At 40.5% G+C, this 21,642-nt stretch overlaps 1 protein-coding gene across 1 annotated transcript in view; it reads left to right on the forward strand.

The window, feature by feature from the left end:
- LOC136875979 (uncharacterized) overlaps window positions 1–21,642 on the forward strand; it is a 328,986-nt gene that overhangs the window by 73,895 nt on the left and 233,449 nt on the right. Inside the window, exons 4-6 of the mRNA XM_068228285.1 lie at window positions 4,407–4,781; window positions 6,474–6,765; window positions 12,329–12,387. Coding sequence (XP_068084386.1) covers window positions 4,407–4,781; window positions 6,474–6,765; window positions 12,329–12,387 — 726 coding nt within the window. The remainder of the gene's footprint in view (window positions 1–4,406; window positions 4,782–6,473; window positions 6,766–12,328; window positions 12,388–21,642) is intronic.

Consider the following 21,642-nt stretch of genomic DNA (forward strand, 5'->3'; position numbering starts at 1 on the left):
GGTAGTTTTCACACTTGTCAGCACCGGCTTTCGTCGGAATTGGTATAACAACATTCTGTCGAAAATCGGATGGCACTTGTTTGTCTCATATATCTTACACACCAAATGGAATAACATTGCCATGCTGGTTTCTCATAAGGCAGTCAGTAATTCAGAAGAAATTTTATCAATTCCAGGTGCCTTGTTCCGTATTTAGGTCTCTCACAGCTCTGTCAAACTCTGACCTCAAAATTGTGTGTTCCACTTCATCAGCAGCATCTTATTGTTCCAGAACCCAATCATCTACATCTTTACCTTGATACAACTGCTGGATATGTTCCTGCCACCTTTCTGCTTTGTCTTCTTTTCCTAGAAGTGGCTTTCCATCTGAGCTCTTACTATTCATACACCTAGATTTCCTTTCTCCAAAGGTTTCCTTGATTTGCCTGTATGCAGCATCTACCTTTCCTAGGACCATACAACCTTCGACATCCTTGAACTTCTCCTTCAGCCATTCTTCCTTAGCTACCTTGTACATTCTATCCACTTCATTCTCTAATTGCCTGCATTCTTTTCCGCCCTCTTCATTTCTAGCATTCTTGTATTTTCTTCGTTCCTCAATCAGGTTTAGTATCTTCTGAGTTATAGGCCCTACACTGATTCCTAGTTGATCTTTTCTTCCTTCCTAATATTTCTTCAGCAGTCCTACTGATTTCACTTTTCATGACTATCCACTCTTCACCTATTGTGCATCCTTCAACCTTTTCATTTAGTCTTTGTGCAACATGTCCCTTGAAACAATCATTCACACTCTTTTCTTTCAACTTGTCTAGATCCCATCTCCTTGCATTCCTTCCTTTCTTCAATTTCTTCAACTTCAGATGACATTTCATGACCAGCAAGTTGTGGTCAGAGTCCACGTCTGCTCTTGGGAAACGTTTGCAATCCAACACCTGGTTTCTCAATCTCTGCCTAATCATAATGAAATCTATTTGATACCTTCCAGTGTTTCCAGGTCTCGTCCCCGTATACAGTCGGCTTTTATGGTGTCCGAGCCAAGTATTGGCATAGACTATTTTATGATCAGTGCAGAATTCAACCTGCCGACTTCCTCTTTAGTTCCTTTGTCCCAATCCGAATTCTCTTACTGTATTTCCTTCTCTTCCTAGGCCTACCGCTGCATTTCAGTCTCCCTTCACAATTAGATTCTCGTCACCTTTTACATATTATATTAAATCTTCTATCTCTTCATATATTATTTCGATTTCCTTATCATCCGCTGAACTGGTAGGCATATAGACCTGCACTATTGGGGTGGATATTGGTTTGGTGTCTATCTTGACGACAATAATTATTTCATTATGCTGGTCTTAGTAGCTTACCCGCTGTTCTATTTCCTTATTTATTATTAAACCAACTTATGCATTTCTCCTGTTGATTTTGTGTTGATAATTCGGTAGTCGCCTGACCAAAACCCTGTTTTTCCTGCCAACGTACTTCACTTATACAAACAATATCTGACTTTAGTCTATCATCTCCCTTTTCAGCCATTTTGAGTATTATTACGAGACCATATCAGTCAATCATCTAGACTGCCACCCTTGCAACTTCCGAAACGCTGCTACCCCCCTTTCGATGAACCATTCGTTAGTCTGGTCTCTCAACAGATACACATCTGATATGGGTGCATCTGCGGCTCAGCTATCTGCTTCATGTAATTTAAAAATCACATTCTAATTTTTGTTGTTACATCTAATTCGATCTACGTCATTTCTGCTAGAAGATTGCATTCTACTCCACTGACGTTGCGGCGGTGCCTCCGGCATATTCAATCCATCTTTTCCTCAAGTGGCCCATATTTTGAATTAAAAATCTGCTCAGAATTCGTTTCATACAGCCATTTATGTCCCTTAGGTAGACAGTAGTATTTTCGAAAATTAATAGTAAAATGTCTCGAAGTCTATATACAAATGAAAATATCCGATATTTTTAAATTGTATAGTTGATAAGTTACGAATAATGTACGTCTGCATATGATATTTGACAAATATCGTACAATTCACAATACAACACTTATGTCACCACTGAATAATAGTCAATTAAAGGAGAGATAATATCTTCAGCATTAAATCTTCATTTCTACTTTCCATTCCACGGCTAAATGGTTAGCGTGTTGTCTTTTGATCACAAGGGTCCCGGGTTCGATTCCAGGCAGGTCCGGGAATTTAATCGCAATTGGTTAATTTCTCTGGCACGGGGGCTGGGTGTATGTGTCGTCTTCATCACCATTTCATCCTCATCACGATGGGCAGGTCGCCTACGGGCGACAAATCAAATGACCTGCACCTGGCGAGCTGAACTTGTCCTCGGACACTGCTGGCATTAAAACACTCACTCCATTTCATTTTTTCTACTTTCCATATACTCCTTAATCAGAAAAAAAAACAATATTTTACAACTTTCACATTCACACTGTGTAAACACTGAGTGCCTGGTCTTTTTATACCACGGCTGTCAAAGCTTGCCCGCCGTAAGCGCAATACCCGTGCTAGAAATCCTTGTGCACGAGGATGCAAGTCTCTTCCCCTCAGTCGGCTTGTACTTCCCCACGTTGCTGACTCAGGGCTGCGCACGACTAGCGGTGATATGCTCCAATTACCTGTTTTGTTCTACAAGTGATGGTTGAAACATTCAGCTCATTAGGCTGTTACGTAAGAATTGACATAATAATCTGTTAGTTGTATACTTCTGTATCAACATGGTTGCTTGAAGAGTTGCTAATTTTATAATAGCCTATTTCCTTTGTTTAAGTATATAAAACGATATAGTAGCGGCGTAGTATTCGGTATTATTATGCTTCACAAATGTTCATAGGAGCATGCTAAGCCCCTAAAAAGTAAATGCCTTTAATTTTGTACTTCATTGCTTACGGCAACCTTTAGAGTAACTACTTATTATCCTGGTACGTCAGTTGTAACTACTGCGTTGATGGGGGTGAAAGTTCCTTGTGGGAATCATTGTAAGTACTTAGCTGTTAATACAGTATAAGGAATGATCCCCATTCGGGTAATCTCATAAATGGGATTGTAAATAAAAAGTGCAGATCTCTGCACATGGTTATGAGGGTGTTTATAGGTTGTAGTAAGGATGTAAAGGAGGGGGCATACAAGTCTCTGGTAAGACCCCAACTAGAGTATGGTTCCAATGTATGAGACCCTCATCAGGATTATTTGATTCGAGAACTGGAAAAAAAATTCAAAGAAAAGCAGCTCGATTTGTTCTGGGTGATTTCCGACAAAAGAGTAGCGTTACAAAAATGTTGCAAAGTTTGGGCTGGGAAGACTTGGGAGAAAGGAGACGAGCTGCTCGACTAAGGGGTATGTTCTGAGCTGTCAGTGGGGAGATGGCGTGGAATGACATTGGTAGACGGATAGGTTTGAGTGGCGTCTTTAAAAGTAGGAAAGATCACAATATGAAGATAAAGTTGGAATTCAAGTGGAAAAGTTGGGGCACTTATTTGTGTATATTAAGGGGAGTTAGGGATTGAAATAATTTACCGAGGGAGATGTTCAATATTTTTTTAACTTTCTTTGCAATCATTTAAGAACGGCCTAGGGAAACAACAGATAGGGGAATCTGCCACCTGAGCGACTACCCTAAATGCAGATCTGTAGTGATTTATTGATTATGAAATAACGTAGTTAGTGTAATGTACACGCCTCCAGGCTTTCGCTGTCTGATAACGTCCCGGGTTAGCGCATGTAACAGCTGTTTCTCATGCACGCAGAACTGTCCGTCAGCTCGTGATTTTAACATGCATGCTTTAGGCATTATGTTTCACATTTTTTCTCCAGATATGAGTTCCCTAAGAACCGATTAATTCTCGTCAGAAAGCCCGTCTGATAGCCATGACCATTAGCCGTCAAGTCTATATTGTATGGATAGCCGGTTCGAGTCCTGTTGGTGGAAAAATTTCCACCATCAGAATGTTGGCTGGCAGGGTAGGAGATGTGGCAATATACAGTTACTAATCACTAGATTGCGTGCCTGAAGCCTGGATTCATTTCTAAATCTCTCCTCAATGCAAAAATGGAGTGAGGAAATATACCGCTTTTGATGGTGCTTCCTCCGTCGGATGGGGCGTTAAGTCTTGAGCAGACCCGATGGTGTCATTTGTTGGCTATGTCCCGATAGCGTATTTCACCCTCTCCCTACCTCGTCATTAACATTCCACATCCAGACGTGCAGGTCACCCATGGGAGTTGAATTCGGACACTTCCGGAAATAAAACCCATATGATAAACAAATAAGTCCTAGTCAGCGATCTACTATATTATTGTAATAAGTAAATAACTTTGTATTACATATTATTTTTACCCATTTACAGAAATTAACGAATGCATCTTTCTCCCTGATCCTTTGATTAGCTTTCATCCTCTGTGCTGGAAATGCGAGAAATGGCCTACATGCCGGACCTGATAGAAGCTTCCGTGCTCCCTGACGGAGGTATTGTCGTAGCGACTCATCGCTACGTGGGGGTCACCTCGTGGAAAGATCGAGTGGAGTTGGACGTGTGGCGATACGGAGCTTGGGAACGAGGAGCGGACCTGTATCCTGATAAACTGTCCAATCTACAAGGCAGACGTTTTCTATTCTCAACATTCAACTACCTCCCGTACGCAGTCGTAGACGAGGAACACCACATTTATGACGGCATGGAGTTCAGAATCAGCGAGGAATTCGCAAGGAAGCACAACATCTCCTGGGAATTGTCCGTGGATCCTATCAACGAATGGGGTGAGGTAAGTATTACGATTCTCTTGATACAGATGGCTAACAACTTCAGAAATTAAATTTTGCAAGGGTGTTTCATAAATTCGTAGCATTCGCTTTGTGGCCGAAGTCTTCACGTTTACTCATTTGAGATACAAGGAATCTACAAACGAATCATCAACATATCGTCCTTGAAGGAACCAAACCTCGTATCCCACAATGTTCTTCTTATCCATTATTTCCCTTAAGGCTGGCCACGCCTCCCAACCACATATTTATATGCAGTCCATCAGAACAATTTTCGTTCAGCTCATTTTCCTATGCTCATGTGTAAAGGAAAATGAACCTCACCGTACCATACTGTAGGAGTGTATGTTTGTGCGACAAATTCACTCACTTTCACGGTGGTATTAAGGTAGCTACTCATCGCCTAGGAAAAGGAACACAACAAACATTGCTCCAATAATATTATTATTATTATTATTATTATTATTATTATTATTATTATTATTATATCCCCCGCGAATCCTTCATGCCAGATGGGGCTGCAATTGGACTTTAAAATAATCCGGAGTGTCACTATTCATCTCAGCGATCCAGGATATTATGAGTTCGACACTGTTTTCCATTATTTTTGTATCTCAGCCCCTCGCCCCCGACTTTAAGGGTACTTGTGGTGTCTTACCCCCCCCCCCCAAGAGGTTTGTCTCCTGATACTAAGTCATAAGTGTAGGCCTACCAAGTTTGATTGAAATCGCTCCAGTGGTTTAGGTGGAGATGTAATACATACCCACATACAATTACATTTATATATATAGACCTATAGATAGATTACATAGACCCGCCTTTGCTCGTTGGGAGTCCCCAGTTGCTCTTTGTTAGGAGTGGGTGATAACTCGTGTCATTCCTCTGTTGATGTTCTATATTTTCCATAGTTTCTTAAATATTTTACACATCTGATACACAGCTACATTCTTCAAGTTGGGCACACCTATTAAAGTTGGTCATATGCCATAAAAGTACATCTCGGTCACGGCATGTTGAATTGCTATTTCCAAATAGCAGGCATAGAAATGGACCTCCTATCAAGAAAGGTACTTCATAAAACGTGGTGGCGTATTCCCATCCTCCTATATACGGCATTTATTACCGGACAACTATGATATAGCGTAAGCTGCTGTCACCTAGCGACAACCCGTCCATCAAATCGATCCAATCTTGGTGCGGCTTTGCAACTCAATGAAATTATATAAAATTACTCATGATAAAAAAACTACACATCAGATTTCGTTCAAACTACTTCAAAAACCCTCTCAGGAGTAATGAGAAAAATTGTGAAATGTTCATTGAAATCGGTCCATTCGTTTTTTAGTCTATTAATTTGAAATATACCAACATCCACTTATATATATAGATTGCAGCGAAATAATAACATTTTTATGAAAAAGTCTTGGAAATATGGAACAGGAGCTTAGTAGTTCATGGCCGTTTGCTCTGCGGTCATTATTGTATTATTGAGCCCTGATTATTTAGTTTCTTGCTTCTCCTGTGAAATTTTGCTCCTTGCAGTTACGAGATTTACGGATATATATGGTGTGAAAATGGAAAAGAGCAGAAGAACCATCTTCAGGGCCGTCGATTGTGGGGTTTGATCTAATTTACGACACCCTAAATTCTCTACTTTTAAGAACAACCTCCGTACTCTGGCGTTGTCTGCACAGGTGTACGATAACTTCACCGGTAACGGTATCCTTGGTGATGTGGTGGAGGATAAGACAGACCTGGGGTTTGCGGCGCTATACATGTGGTACCACGAGTATCAACACCTGGATTTCAGCTATCCCTACATCCGTACTGGAATAACCTGCCTGGCTCCTCAACCCACTCTACTGCCTGGCTGGATGGTGCCAATGCTGCCCTTCTCCGCTTCCTTGTGGCAGGCTGTGGGAGGATCGCTGGTAGGCAGTGCCGTAGCACTCTACGTCGTCGCCAAGCTGTCGAGAACCCTTCTCGGTGAGTAGCTAATATCTATCTTCAATTACAAACCAATTATTGTTTTCCGAATTTTTCTTCCCACTTCTCGCTCACGAGAAAATATTTGTTGAACACAACTTGATTCTGGCCACATAATACCGAATTAAACAAATGCAGCGAGAGATCGTCAAATCATGACTTACTCTAAAATCAAAGACTTAAGGATGTCCACCTTTCCAACACATTTCTAATCACACTTTGCGAATAAATTACATTATCAAAAAATTGGAAGTGCATGTTTCGTCTCATGATAGACATCTTCGACTGCTGTTAACAGCTTAGAGTAAAATGGACTATAGTCAAAAACATCTAAGATTCCTAAAACCTTACAACCATGCACTGAGTACACTAAAATCAAACTGGTGCTTAGAACTAATGATCAGAGTCCTGAGGACAGAAAAAACACACCATTCGTTTCTTCATGATCCTTTTAAAAGATATTACACTTTAAAAATATATCCTTAACATAGAACTGTGCTCATGAGATGGTTATTTATATGAACCCATTATCCATAATAGCCAACGGCCGTAGCCGTGTTGAAACATCGGATCCTGTGAGATCTCCGAGGTTAAGCAACATTGGACGTGGTCAGGATTTGGATGGGTTGCCACGCGTTGTTGGTGGGGGTAAGGGAATGGAGGAGCAGAAAGGAACTGGCCACTCTACGGCACGTAAACTCCGGCTCAGGACACATCTGCGGAGGTTCGGACCTGCCTTCGGGCAGAATACCCCTTACCGTACCTATTATCCGTAATGCTCTTTAAGACGGCACTTGATTTTAAATGAAGAGGAGGTCTTCTCAAAGTCGAAAGAAAACTGCATTACATAATCGCAGATGTCGTAACTGCTATGAAAGTAGCTAATGTCTATCTTCAATTACAAACCAATTATTGTTTTCCGAATTTTTCTTCCCACTTCTCGCTCACGAGAAAATATGTGTTGAACACAACTTGATTCTGGCCACATAATACCGAATTAAACAAATGCAGCGAGAGATCGTCAAATCATGACTTACTCTAAAATCAAAGACTTAAGGATGTCCACCTTTCCAACACATTTCTAATCACACTTTGCGAATAAATTACATTATCAAAAAATTGGAAGTGCATTTTTCGTCTCATGATAGACATCTTCGACTGCTGTTAACAGCTTAGAGTAAAATGGACTATAGTCAAAAACATCTAAGATTCCTAAAACCTTACAACCATGCACTGAGTACACTAAAATCAAACTGGTGCTTAGAACTAATGATCAGAGTCCTGAGGACAGAAAAAACACACCATTCGTTTCTTCATGATCCTTTTAAAAGATATTACACTTTAAAAATATATCCTTAACATAGAACTGTGCTCATGAGATGGTTATTTATATGAACCCATTATCCATAATAGCCAACGGCCGTAGCCGTGTTGAAACATCGGATCCTGTGAGATCTCCGAGGTTAAGCAACATTGGGCGTGGTCAGGATTTGGATGGGTTGCCACGCGTTGTTGGTGGGGGTAAGGGAATGGAGGAGCAGAAAGGAACTGGCCACTCTACGGCACGTAAACTCCGGCTCAGGACACATCTGCGGAGGTTCGGACCTGCCTTCGGGCAGAATACCCCTTACCTTACCTATTATCCGTAATGCTCTTTAAGACGGCACTTGATTTTAAATGAAGAGGAGGTCTTCTCAAAGTCGAAAGAAAACTGCATTACATAATCGCAGATGTCGTAACTGCTATGAAAGGTATGGAAAACAATGTTTGAAGCGGTTGTCTGCATTTATGATACCTGCAATTATTTAATGCAGTTTTTCTTCAACTTTGAGGAGTCTCCCTCGTCATCTAAGACCAATTGCCGTCTCCATCAGCATGTTTGTGTTGTCTGCAAGAGTATTTCGATAATGGGTTCATACAAATCACCAATTTATAAGAACATTTCTACTTTAAAGGACAAATTTTTAAAATGTAATATTTTTTAAGAGGAACATGAAGGAACGAATGGTGCGTTTTTCCCGTCCTCAAGACTCTATTCTAAGCTCCAATTTGATTTTAGTGTACTCAGTGCAACCTTGTTAGGTTGTAGGAAACATAGATCTTTTTGACTATTCTGACCATTTTAATCTAAGCTATTAACAAGCAGCAGAAGATGGTTAGAGAAACAACATTGTCTAAGGTTTCAATGGTGGAAAGTGTGTTTAACTTCAATAAATAAGAAAAAGGGCATCTGGTGGTAAAACAGACCCACAGGCGTGGGAAGAACGGTACATGAAACAGAAGAAGAATAATTGAGAAGTGTATTTGGAATTGTGTTGAAAAGGTAGAAATACTCAAGTATTTTATTTTAGAGTATCTCAAAGTCAATACGGAAAAATTATGAAGCTTTTAACTTGTAAATAAATCATGACTTGTCAAAACTCTCAATACTTCCAACCGGACTTCAACTCTCTCCAAATCATAGATGCAATAGGCACAGCCTTGAGCACAACAAACAGAAATGACGGCATCATCCTTGCGGGTGACTTCAACTGCAGAGTAGATGTTCCTTCGCAAAAATCAAGAGAAGTTTTAGAATATTTGGAAGAGGAAGGACTATCCATGGTTAATAGAAGCGAAGACAAAACATACATATGTCATAATGGCGCCAGCACCATAGACCTGATCTTTACAAACCTGGGTAAACTAAAACCAATAGGACAGAAAATTATCCTAAACCTTAGTAAGGAAACATCAGATGGTAGAAACCATACTTCTGATTAAAGGTGATTATGATCGAGAGGAGATTGAAACCCGTAGGATATCGATGAAATTCCTCCAGCACGATGTATGTGAGACAGATAATCAGGCAATTGTGAAGATGGCGGTGGAAGGCAACCTAGAGGAAGCGGCCAACAAGCTAGAAAATTTACTACAAGGCATAGTCTTTTCAGAGCCTACATTTAAAAGGAAAGCAAAGCCTTGGTTTAGGAGAAATTGCTACATGGCAAGAAAGACTGCACGCAGCCCTTGAAGAACCAAACACCAATCTACTGGAAGATTACGCCAACAAGAGACGGGCCTATCAGGCACTCGTAAAGCAGAGCAATGCCCGTATAAAGCTCTTAACCCAAGACGCCCAAAATATCCGCGAAATATTCCTATTGAGGTTTGGGAGAATCATGTGGGCCACGTATTAAGTACAAGAGACACACGTCCTTGCAGTATTCTAGTTCAAACACCCACGGGACAAAAAGACCTAGACATTCAAGGAAGTCGAAGATGCTGTAAACAGCTCCAAGAATAATAAGGCTTGCGGTCCGGATAATATCTACAATGAACACATTAAAATTGCTTTCCCGACACTAAAAGAAGTAATAACATATGTCCTGAACCAATGCCTTAGGCAAGGAACGATTCCAATCAGCTGGAGAAAGTCCACAGTCAAAATGATATATAAAGGAAAGGGAAGCACTGAAGACCCAAACGCTTATAGAGGCGTCGCTCTCGAATGTACGATGCTAAAGATCCTAACAAAACTCTTATGTCAACGCCTTACTAGAGAAGTCGATTCCAAACTACCAGAAGAACAGTTCGGTTTTAGAAGAGGGAGGAACACGCTTCAGGCCATCAAGTGTCTAATGGATGATATTGAAGCAGGTACAACTAGAGCGGGAGGCAAGCTGTATACCATTTTCGTCGACTTCTCCAAAGCCTTCGACTCTATCAGCCGAAAAATTATAATGGAGAAACTAGACAGATTAATGAGAAGTAATGCGAGTCTCAAACGACTAATTCAGAACATACTGGCCTCAAACTGCATAGAAATTAGTGACGGAATAGCGAAGTCCAACCCAATTCAACAAACCACCGGTGTACTACAAGGGGATCCACTAAGCCCACTACTATTTATAATTGCTACGGCGGACATTACAGAAGTAATCCCTGAGGAAACAAGCATATATATGTACGCAGACGATATCGTGATTGCCTCGAGGTCCAGCGAGAAACTGCAAGAGACACTTGACGCGCTGGTGAAATGGACAGAAGAGAATGAACTTCAGTTAAATGAGGAAAAGACAGTAACAATGACATTTAAGAAAAGAGGTAAAGCATCAGAGTTTCATATACATGGGAGACCTCTAAAGAATGTATCGAACTTCAAGTATTTGGGGGTCACACTACAAACTAGAGGTAATGTTTTCTCTACCCACATTAATGACAGGACAAATGCAGCAATCAGAGCCATCAACGACATACAGAATTTGAATAAGTTATCTATCAAAACAGCCCTGAAACTATTTGACCTCAAAGTGTCACCAGTGATCACCTATGGATTAGAAATTGTATGGCCGCATCTAAAAATGAAACAGTTCGAGCAATTAGAAAAAGTGAAAGCTACGTTTCTGAAAAAGGCACTTTGTGTCTCGAAGTATACGCCTTCAAGGCTTGAATATGAGTTAACTCGCGAACCTTTCTATGTAGAAGATGTCCGTTGTCACCTACCACTACCAACTACACCAACATATCTACAGTTCATAGAGAAATTACGAGCAAAGAAGAGAGACATATGGAGCGAATTTTACTCGATGGACGCAATGGTTTACAAAGACTGGCAAGCAGGAGGATATGAGCTCAGACACATGATTACACGCTTTGCAATACACGGATTTCATTATAAGCTGTGTAAAACAAAGAAATTCCATCAACCAGACACGGACTGTGTATGTGAACGTTGTAGTAAGAGCTGTGAATGATATCATGCCATGATCTGTACTTGTCGGCGCGAATCGATGATAGCCTTCTGCAGAGATGACTAATGTTGTGTATTAATGTAAATATATTTTGGCCATTGGCTGCAATAAAACATTATTATTATTAAAACTCTCAATATTTCTGGAAGACAGTTCTTGCGTACTCTATTTTGGATTTCATTTTATAGGTTAAATTCCATTTTCCAAACTTTTGTTACGCTTCTTTTTGCTATAACTTTTTTTCTTACTTGTGGTTTAACATCGCACTAACACATCGAAGGTTTTCGGAGAAGTAAGGATGGGAAAGGACTAGGACTGGGAATGAGCGGCCATGACCTTAGTTAAGGTGCAGCCCCAGCATTTGCCTGATGTGAAAATGGGAACCACGGAAAACCATTTTCAGAGCTGCCGACAGTGGGGTTCGTATCCATTATCTCTCGAATACACGCTGACATCTACGTGACCAAACGGCTCAGCCACTTGCTTGGTAGAAAGAAATAATTTCAAAATGTTAAAATCCTGGAAGTAATTTTGGAAATGCTGATTTAGTGTGAATTTTACGATGAGAATTTTGAAAACCCGGCAATCAAGCATTTTTAAGTAAGTGAATATGTTTTATTTAGATTATAGAACAAGTTTCAAACCTAAATCGGATTTAATTGTAAGGGATTATAAGACTAGAGAAACAACATTGTCTAATTTTGCGATGGTGGAAAGTGTGTGTATAACTTCAATAAATAAAGTAGAATTATTATAATTCCAGAAATTCCTTGCCCATTGCACTATTCTTAAATTCGGCATTTTATAGTATACACTGGTACATTCTTCAGCCTTTGTTCATGTAGGCTACAGCACACCTCCAGTCGAGAAGAAACCGAGTAATGTCAAGGTGAAGAGCAGTACAGTGGCTTGTTGAGGGAGTGATTTATGGAGTGACAGAAACAATAGGAACTTGGGAAGACTTCCAAAGATGATTGCCAAAGTCAAGGATCAAGGTGAAATGCGTTCAAGTGTCAGGAGGATAGCTTTCTGTTGAAAAGTGACGTAGATTTCAATTCACGTATTAAACAAAGGCTGCTTTTGGATTTTACATACATAGAACATCACTTCAGAATGTTGAATAAAGTAATATATCATCTTTTGAACAGGACGTAGTGCGAAATGAAATGGCTTTTAGTGCTGGGAGTGTCCGAGAACATGTTTGGCTCGCCAAGTACAGGTCTTTTGATCTGACGACCAAAGGCGACCTGCGCGTCGTGATGAGGATGAAGTGATGACGAAGACGACACATACACACAGCCCCCGTGCCAGCGAAATTAACCAATGATGGTTAAAGTTCCCAACCCTGCCGGGAATCGAACCCGGATCCCCTGTGACCAAAAGCCATCATGCCAGCCATTTAGCCATGGAGCCCGACTAATGCTAAATGATTCCATTTATCACATAAACCATACCCACGGCAAACGTTCAAATACGATTACGTAGCGTTAAATGGCATAACCATGTTCTTAAAACCCAAATCTTCCTAGAGTACTAAATATAGTACACTTATATTTCATTTTCTCAAGAGTGGTTAAATAGTAATTTGAGATTGGTATGACTGTCTACGGTTACCTATAACATTTGTTTACATAATGACATTTTTTAAAGTTTCATCAACAGTCAATCTTTCATTTTTGTGTCGCAAACCGTCAGAGCAGTTGTCGGATAATTTTATTGCTTACTGCAAGGCAGCATCGAGTTAGTTTACTCGAATACAGTAGAGACAATGCGCGACACTTCCGGATTTAGCCTTGTTAAAATGGGTGACAAGTCGCAAGTGGCGCTGCTAGTGGCGTGACTTGAAAATTCACGCTAAATTCAAATATCAATGGAAACTTATTTACGGAAATAGATAAATAAATTACGTCTAGAAAGAAAGTGTTACTAAGATATGAAATTCAAAGTTGCTAAAGCAATTCTGGATGAATGAATGAAGAATTATTTAACAGGTTATTATTCAAAGACTGAAATTAGACATATAATCAAGATGTGAAATGGACTGCTGTGAAAGGGCTTGATCTTTCATTTATGCATTACCTTTTTAGCTTTAGAATTCCTGCCTGAACGTTCACGGCTAGATTTTTCTTTTTTCTCATTTAAAAGTAGTGTATCATAATATTAAAACACTTGTCAACAAAAATATCGGCACATTCCTTACACACATGATTCAATGAATTTACATTTAAGGGCTGGACAATTTTCCTTTTAACTTGAAGCTTACTAACAGAAAGAAAATCTATAAAATTAGCCTCAAAAACATTCAAACTTTCCCTATAAGCAATACTTGCCATAATGCCATTACATTAGGGTAAATGTCCGGCTCCATGGCTAAATGGTTAGCGAGTTGGCCTTTGGTCACAGGGGTCCCGGGTTCGATTCCCGGCAGGGTCGGGAATTTTAACCTTAATTGGTTAATTTCGCTGGCATGAGGGCTGGGTGTATGTGTCGTCTTCATCATCATTTCATCCTCATCACGACACGCAGGTCGCCTACGGGAGTCAAATCAAAAGACCTGCATCTGGTGAGCCGCACTTGTCCTCGGGCACTCCCGGCACTAAAAGCCATACGCCATTTCATTAGGGTAAAGCACATTTGCATCATCATATTCTTTCAATAAAATATGTACATTTCTTAAAATCACCCATATTTTCTTCAGTGCTTGACAACGCATTCCGATCCGAACACGTTTGCTACCGTCCAATGCCGTCCTTCGGGCGGCGCCAGTGGATTTGAATGGTGGGACTTCCGACCTATGTGGTCCTATGTCCATTACCAAGGGACTGGTTAATTGCATTGTGCGACGTAATTGCCTACGATTTGTTGTTTGCTGCAATAATTCCAGTATTTCAGGACGTAGGAAAATTGGAAGGATTGCGGCGGTTGAGATAGTGAGATGTGGTGGTGGCGATTTTGAAATAAGGAGGTGGCGATTTGTTTCACCAAATGATTGGCGGACATGGGTTTGTTGACCATAAATGGCGGAAAAGGGATTGGAGGGTACTTTCGTACTAGGAGGCACCTGCCATCCGTCGTGCAGGCAGTTAGGTCTGGAGGAGACTTTGGGTGCTGAGTTGCGGTTGAGGTTGAGGCATACAATGTTTCTGAGTTGCGGGATTGACTGGGCTGGTATTTGGTGTGGGTGCTAGGTTTAAGTCTGGCTTGTGGTGATGGTGAGGACGCATTTAATTATTTCTGTAGTGGGTAAGGATTGCAGTGGTGTTGGGTGACTGAAATTTAGGTTTTGATTTAAATTTGGGAGGTATGTAGGTTTCGTCTCTGAAGACTGAGATTTACGGTGCTTGTTGCCGCTGTAGTGGTCCTTGACTGCCTTTCTGAAGTAAGGACAGCTAGGGTAGGGGGCTGCGTTACTGCCTAAGCAGTTAGCGCATTTTGGTTGATCTCATGGAAAGGGGCAAGATGAATGGTGATGATTGTCCCCGCACATATTGCAGCGGGTGTCATTGGGACAATTTGCCGCTGAATGGTTGAGCTGGAGGCAATTGTAACACATGAAAATCAAGGAAGAGTGGGAACTACTTTTGGTTGGGATGATTCTATTTTTGTTGTGGATATGCAGCTTTTTGGCATCTGGGGGGAATTGGTTTGTAGAAGAGTTTCTGGAAGCAGTTTGCCCGTACGTATAGGATCCTTTGGTTTGAATTTTATGGATGTTTGTTTGAATGTCTTTATGTTTGGTTCTAACATGTTTGTCTTTTTGGATATTCCTGGTTTGGGTGAAGGTTGTGCGTGTCGGTAGGAGTGAGGTTTGAGTACCCTTTTCCTCAGGAATCTGCAGAGGTGTCGGAGTAATCGACTTCAGTTCTTCTTCTGATCTTCAGAATTTGAAAGTCCTTCTTCTTCCTCACTTACAGTGCTACTATCAATATGAAATGTTTGTGGGCATGTCCTCAAGTGTTGCTAGTCTTTGCTGGATTTCTAGAAAGTGGTTTTCTTTGTAGGGGGCAATTATGAGGATGTCGGGAAAAGTTTCTCCGGCGTGTGCTACGCAAGTTGAAATGAGATCTTTGATGGAAGTGAGTATTTTGAACCTGTTTGAACTTAGAGTCCCTGTGAAGGCTAATGGGATTGCTATTGATGCACATTCTGAGGGATTTATGTGCTTTGTATAGCCATCATGGTATTAAAATGGAAACTGAAGACTTTCTTCGTCGAAGTCGAAGCATCTACTGTACTTGAATCTGAGTCTTCAGTCTGGGGGCTACGCGGAGGCCTGGAGTTTCTTGTGGATGCTATATTTCTGGGTGAGGGCTTTTGACTGGGTTGATGTGGAACAGGGGCCCAGCCACTCGGTCTACCAGGCTTGTTCCTTCTTCTGGATCTTGGCGGCATGGTGGTTTTCTTTGGGTAGGGATAGTTAATAGAGGAGGAAAGGAATGAAATAGTGGATGATCAAACGCCGTTTAGCGGACCGGTCTAATAGTGCTCAACTTGTTTCCGAAGTCGTGTCAGGTTATTAATTTTACGTGGATTGCGCTACAGGCAAGGCAGGATCTCAGGACACCAAGCTGACTGACAAATGCTCTGTTGTCACCAGAGTGACACGTAGTAGCAGTAGTCTCTACTGATTATCGAGGTTGGAGGTTGCTGTCGGCGACGCTGGGCTCCGGGCGGTCGACGGGCCGCATGTCTGGGTTTCCGGCTCGAGGCTTCGGTGCTAGTCTCTCCCATGCGCACTCTGGCGGACGCATTACGGCATTCCAAATGGGGTAACTTGGAACACAACCAGCCACACTCATATGCATATGTATTTTCCTGAATTAAATCAAACCCACAGATCACACCTACAACAACACATCGGTATTGAAGGTTAACTGCTGCACTATACAATGAAATATGCGTATTATATTTTAGCCAGTTAAAATATGGGTCGAGCAGGTCAGAAGATTATGAAGTGCTATAAAAATCTCTTTGTCACTGGAATAATATATATGCAAACACAATATTCCTTACATTTTCTTGCCACGAGGGAAACTGAAGAATGACCACGCATTCTTCTCTACTTCATAGTTACTGCAGCCAAATACAGCACATACTACTCCCCTCATGTTGAGAGGAGATATCAAGGAATGACACACGCTACTATTTAATTATGTCAACTCACTGAAAACACATAAATAACACCAAAAACTTCACACACAAATGCACGTGTTCTTATGACAGTATCAATAGTTCTCAGGTCAATCCGTTAGAGAGAGCTGTCCCTCGATATCTCGCTGAGTGTCACGTATTGTCTCTACTGTATTTGATTTACTGTAGTGGTGGGTGTTATCGAATTATTTTAACAATCGAATGCTATTCGATTCTACAAAAAATTATCGAATCGTTTTCATTCGCTTCTTCGCTAACCTTACGTTTGTTTTCTGTAAGTTTTTACGGCAGTTTACGAAGCATTTTATTCGATAGTTTGTAGTTACTTTCTCTGTCATTTTCATTCGCTTTATTTTTCGTAAATTCATAAGTTTCTCACCCTACACAACGGCGTGCCTTCTGCCGTGTTTCGCTGAGATGTTGAACTTACTGTATCTTTTCTCAGTTCTTGATTGGGCCTCCACATCGCTATACTAGATTACACTTGCCCTCGTCAGAAAATTTTATTTGGTTCCAAAATTTCATCGGCTTAAGTTTGTAGGCTTTGACAAACTCCAACCGGTTTTTTTTCTGATAATCTCGATTATGTAGGACTTCTTTGCCTTTAGAGTTCAGTCGGAGGGTGTAGCATTATTCAATAAAATTCAGATGGTATAAGCACTGAAGTGTTTACCTGATACTGTAACGACATCCATAGTTAAGGATACACTTCTACTTGAGTAATAATATTTGTTGCATTTCCTTTTGTCACAGCCTTTGGTCTTCCTGTTCGCGCAATTTGTCTGTAGAACTGGCCTCCTTGTACGTACTGTAATAAAAGGTAAGGAGACATTATATCCAAAATGATGATGTCTCTAGCCGTGTGAATGTAGATAATCTACCCTGCTCCGCACGGAATGCAGTACCTACCTCCAGTATTTACAGCCCTATGTCACTCGCTGATGTGTTAACGCTCACTAACGAGGCGCTGTGTTCTTAACCTTCCTCTATGGTACTAATATATCACACTGGATTGAGTATTAGCCAATGATAGTTGGGATTATGCGTTACGAGTCAATCAATCACACAATCACTACTGATCTGCATTTAGCACAGTCGCGCAGGTGTCTGATTCCTTATCTATTGTTTCCTAGTATTTTCTTAAATTATTGCAAATAAATTGGAAATGTATTAAACATCCCCCTTCGTAAGTTATTAAAATCCATAACTCCCCTACATTTATTCATCTACTAATGTCATTCCACGTCATCTCTCCACTGACAACTTGGAACATACCACTTAGTATAGCAGCCCGTCTTCTTTCACACAGTTCATTCCAGCCCAAATTTTGCAACATTTTTGGAACGCTACTCTTTTTTCGGAAATCACCCAGAACAAATGGAGCTACATTTATTTGGATTATTTCAAGTTCTTGAATCAAGTAATCCTGGTGAGGGTCCCATACATTGGAACCATACTCTAGCTGGGGTCGTACTAGAGACGTATATGCCCCCCTCCCTTGAATCCTTACTAAAACCCCTCAATATCCCAAATAACCATGTGTGTGTATCGACGACATAAGACCTATCTGTGTCGGTGCGACGTAAAGCCACTAGCAAAGAAAAAAAAAGAAACATGTACAGAGATCTTTACCATTTATCTACAATACCGTTTATGTGATTACCCAAATGAAGACCTTTCATTCTATTAACACCCAGGTACTTACAATGATCCCCGAAAGGAACTTTCACCCCATCAACGCAGTTATTAAAACTGGGAGGAATTTTCCTATTTGTGAAACTCACAACCTGACTTTTAACCCCGTTTATCACCACACCATTGCCTACTGTCCATCTCACAACATTATCGGCGTCATTTTGCAGTTACTCACATTCATGTAACTTACATATTCTATACGGAATTACATCATTTGCAAAAAGCCTTATCTCTGATTCCACTTCTTTGCTCATATCATATATACACAAGGTTATTCACCTAACATGTTACACGGAAATAACTTCTAAACCGTTAAAGATATCGGCATTCTGTTTTCATATTCGTAAATAGTAATCAGGGTCTTGTAAAATAACGTGCTACTCAGTCTCATGGGGTGATTAATAACCGAGATATTGATACAGTCCGCCTCTGTGGTGTAGTGGTTAGCGTGATTAGCTGCCACCCCCGGAGGTCCGGGTTCGATTCCCGGCTCTGCCACGAAAATTTGAAAAGTGGTATGAGGGCTGGAACGGGATCCACTCAGCCTCGGGAGGTCAACTGAGTAGAGGTGGGTTCGATTCCCACCTCAGCCATCCTCGAAGTGGTTTTCCGTGGTTTCCCACTTCTCCTCCAGGCGAATGCCGGGATGGTACCTAACTTAAGGCCACGGCCGCTTCCTTCCCTCTTCCTTGTCTATCCCTTCCATTCTTCCCATCCCTCCACAAAGCCCCTGTTCCACATAGCAGGTGAGGCCGCCTGGGCGAGGTACTGGTCATTCTCCCCAGTTGTATCCCCCGACCAAGTGTCTGAAGCTCCAGGACACTCCCCTTGAGGCGGTAGAGGTGGGATCCCTCGCTGAGTCCGAGGGAAAAACCGACCCTGGAGGGTAAACAGATGATGATGATGATGATGATATTGATACAAACTCCATATTTTTAAATGGAACGTCACAAATTGATACAGCTCACCTAAAAGTTCAACTGCGTACACGTTCAAATATGTAAGTATTTTAAAAATCGGACAAGTACTTTTTGAGATATAAACAAGAACAGCATGCGCGGTTTCACATGCCGCATCAGACGGCGTGCAGTCGGGCAAGGATATACTGACGCGAGTACATGTTCACAATAATAATAATAATAATAATAATAATAATAATAATAATAATTAAATTATTATTATTACTATTATTATTATTTTCATTATTAGTATTACTATGTTTCTCTTTTTCAGTTTTATTTCGCTTCTTTTTCTTTTTTTGGTGAACTGAGTGGTTTATTATTATTATTATTATTATTATTATTATTATTATTATTATTATTATTATTATTATTATTATGGTATTTATGTGTGGAGGCTGGTGTCTGGTATTAGTATTTAATTTTTGGAGCTGGAGAGAGGTGAGTTTACTAACATTTTGTAAATTTTGGTTTGTTTGTATGGAGAGGAGGAAGAAATAATACTCTGATATATAGATTATTATTATTACTATTATTATTACTTTCATTATTATTATTACTATGATTCTCTTTTTTTAGTTCTACTCTATTGATTCTGGGGGGTTAACGATAATTTTTTCTTCTTTTTCTTTTTTTGGTGATCTGAGTGGTTGATTATTATTATTATTATTATTATTATTATTATTATTATTATTATTATTATTATTATTATTATTATTATTATTATTAGGGTATTTATTTGTGGAGGCTGAAATGTTGTGATGATGGGGTATTCATTGTTAAAATGTGGTGAGAGTAGAAGTATGTCTGTTAACTAGATGGTAATTAGAGAAGTGGCATAGCGGTCTATGTGTATGTGTGAGAGTAAGCAAAATCTGAAAGATGGCTGGTTTGGTATGCAATAGTGTAATGTTGCTGTTGTAGCTTATTTTGGAGTAGGTCAGGGAACAATAAAGGTGATGAAAATACTGAAGCATGAAGGTTTGCGTGATGAGTGGGTACGTGTGAATGATAACAAGCAGAGAGTTGCAACACCACCAATAGAATGTGAATATAGGCCCGGCTGAGGAGGTCTGGTCTATAACTGTAGCGTTAGGTCTTTTTGTTTTATTGTTCATTTTATTTTGTATATGGTGGAGAGGGGTGGCTTAGGTTGGACTACGTTTATTAATTTTATTAGTTATTGATGTTTTATGTGTGAATTTAGAATTAGACAGGGGAGTAGCTGGACGTGGCATGAAGAGACGGAAGATGACTACCGTGGTGACCTAACTTTTGAGGTCACGTTTCCGGAGTATCTGACAGGCTTCATGACACGGCCAAGGTGTACAGTAGCAGTATTTAGTATCCTAATTCTTAATAACACTCTACTCGGTTCCCTTTCCTCCACACACTTCCCCACATGTCTAACAATTGAATCCACCATGACAAGAGCCTCAACCCTGCCCACCTCATTTGATCCCTTATCTTCCTGGTCAGCCCTGTTTATTTCCTGATTGCCACAGAAGCTACTTCCTCCTCCCTCTTCTCTGTCCCCCTGCTCCACCTGTCTTTCCTACCTTTTCCCTTCCTCCCACTTCCACACTTCTCAGCAATAATTCCCTATTCATCATTTTTCCTCTGTTGTTCTACCTGCAGTGACTCGTACCAATTTCTCACAGACACCTACCCTGAATTCTGATTCTGAATAGAGCCCGTAGCCTGCAATCTCCTTCCCCTTAAAACTTTAGACCTCATGTCTTCTACAATTCCCCCCTTTCCTTCCCACCCTATTTTAAACCCACCGTATCCTGTCAATTGTTTGAAGGACGCCCACCTTCCTTCATGTCTCTTGCGAGAATACTATTTAGCTCCCTGTTCCTGGGCAAATGCTTTTTTGATCTATGATTCTGTATATTCGTTATCTAGACTCATCCTACTTGATTAACACCACGTACTCCTTTTGAACCGATAACGGTCGTATTAACTTCTAAGGTTTCACAGTCTTCAACTGTAACATTTCCTTGAAGACGAAGTACTGAGCATTTTGTATTTACTCATTGTAGCACAAACACCTAATCCAAGGGGAAAATTGGCGGTAGGTTGTCACTATGGTAACGGCCGCACTGTTTTAAGGGTTTAATAGACTTACCTATTTGCTGCAAGGTACATCAATGCGATTTCAACTTTGTACACGAGCAGTTTCTTCAATCACATCCAATTGTAGAATTTTCAAATCCACTGGTTTTCTTGTGTTCTAACAAAGTCGTGCTTGGTGTAGATGGACCTTCATTTTCTTCAAAGTAGTTACTTATTGTCAATTGTTTTCGCTGTTTCAATTTCTCATAGTAATGCCTATT

This window comes from Anabrus simplex, chromosome 6 (assembly GCF_040414725.1).
Source record: "Anabrus simplex isolate iqAnaSimp1 chromosome 6, ASM4041472v1, whole genome shotgun sequence".
NCBI lineage: Eukaryota > Metazoa > Arthropoda > Insecta > Orthoptera > Tettigoniidae > Anabrus > Anabrus simplex.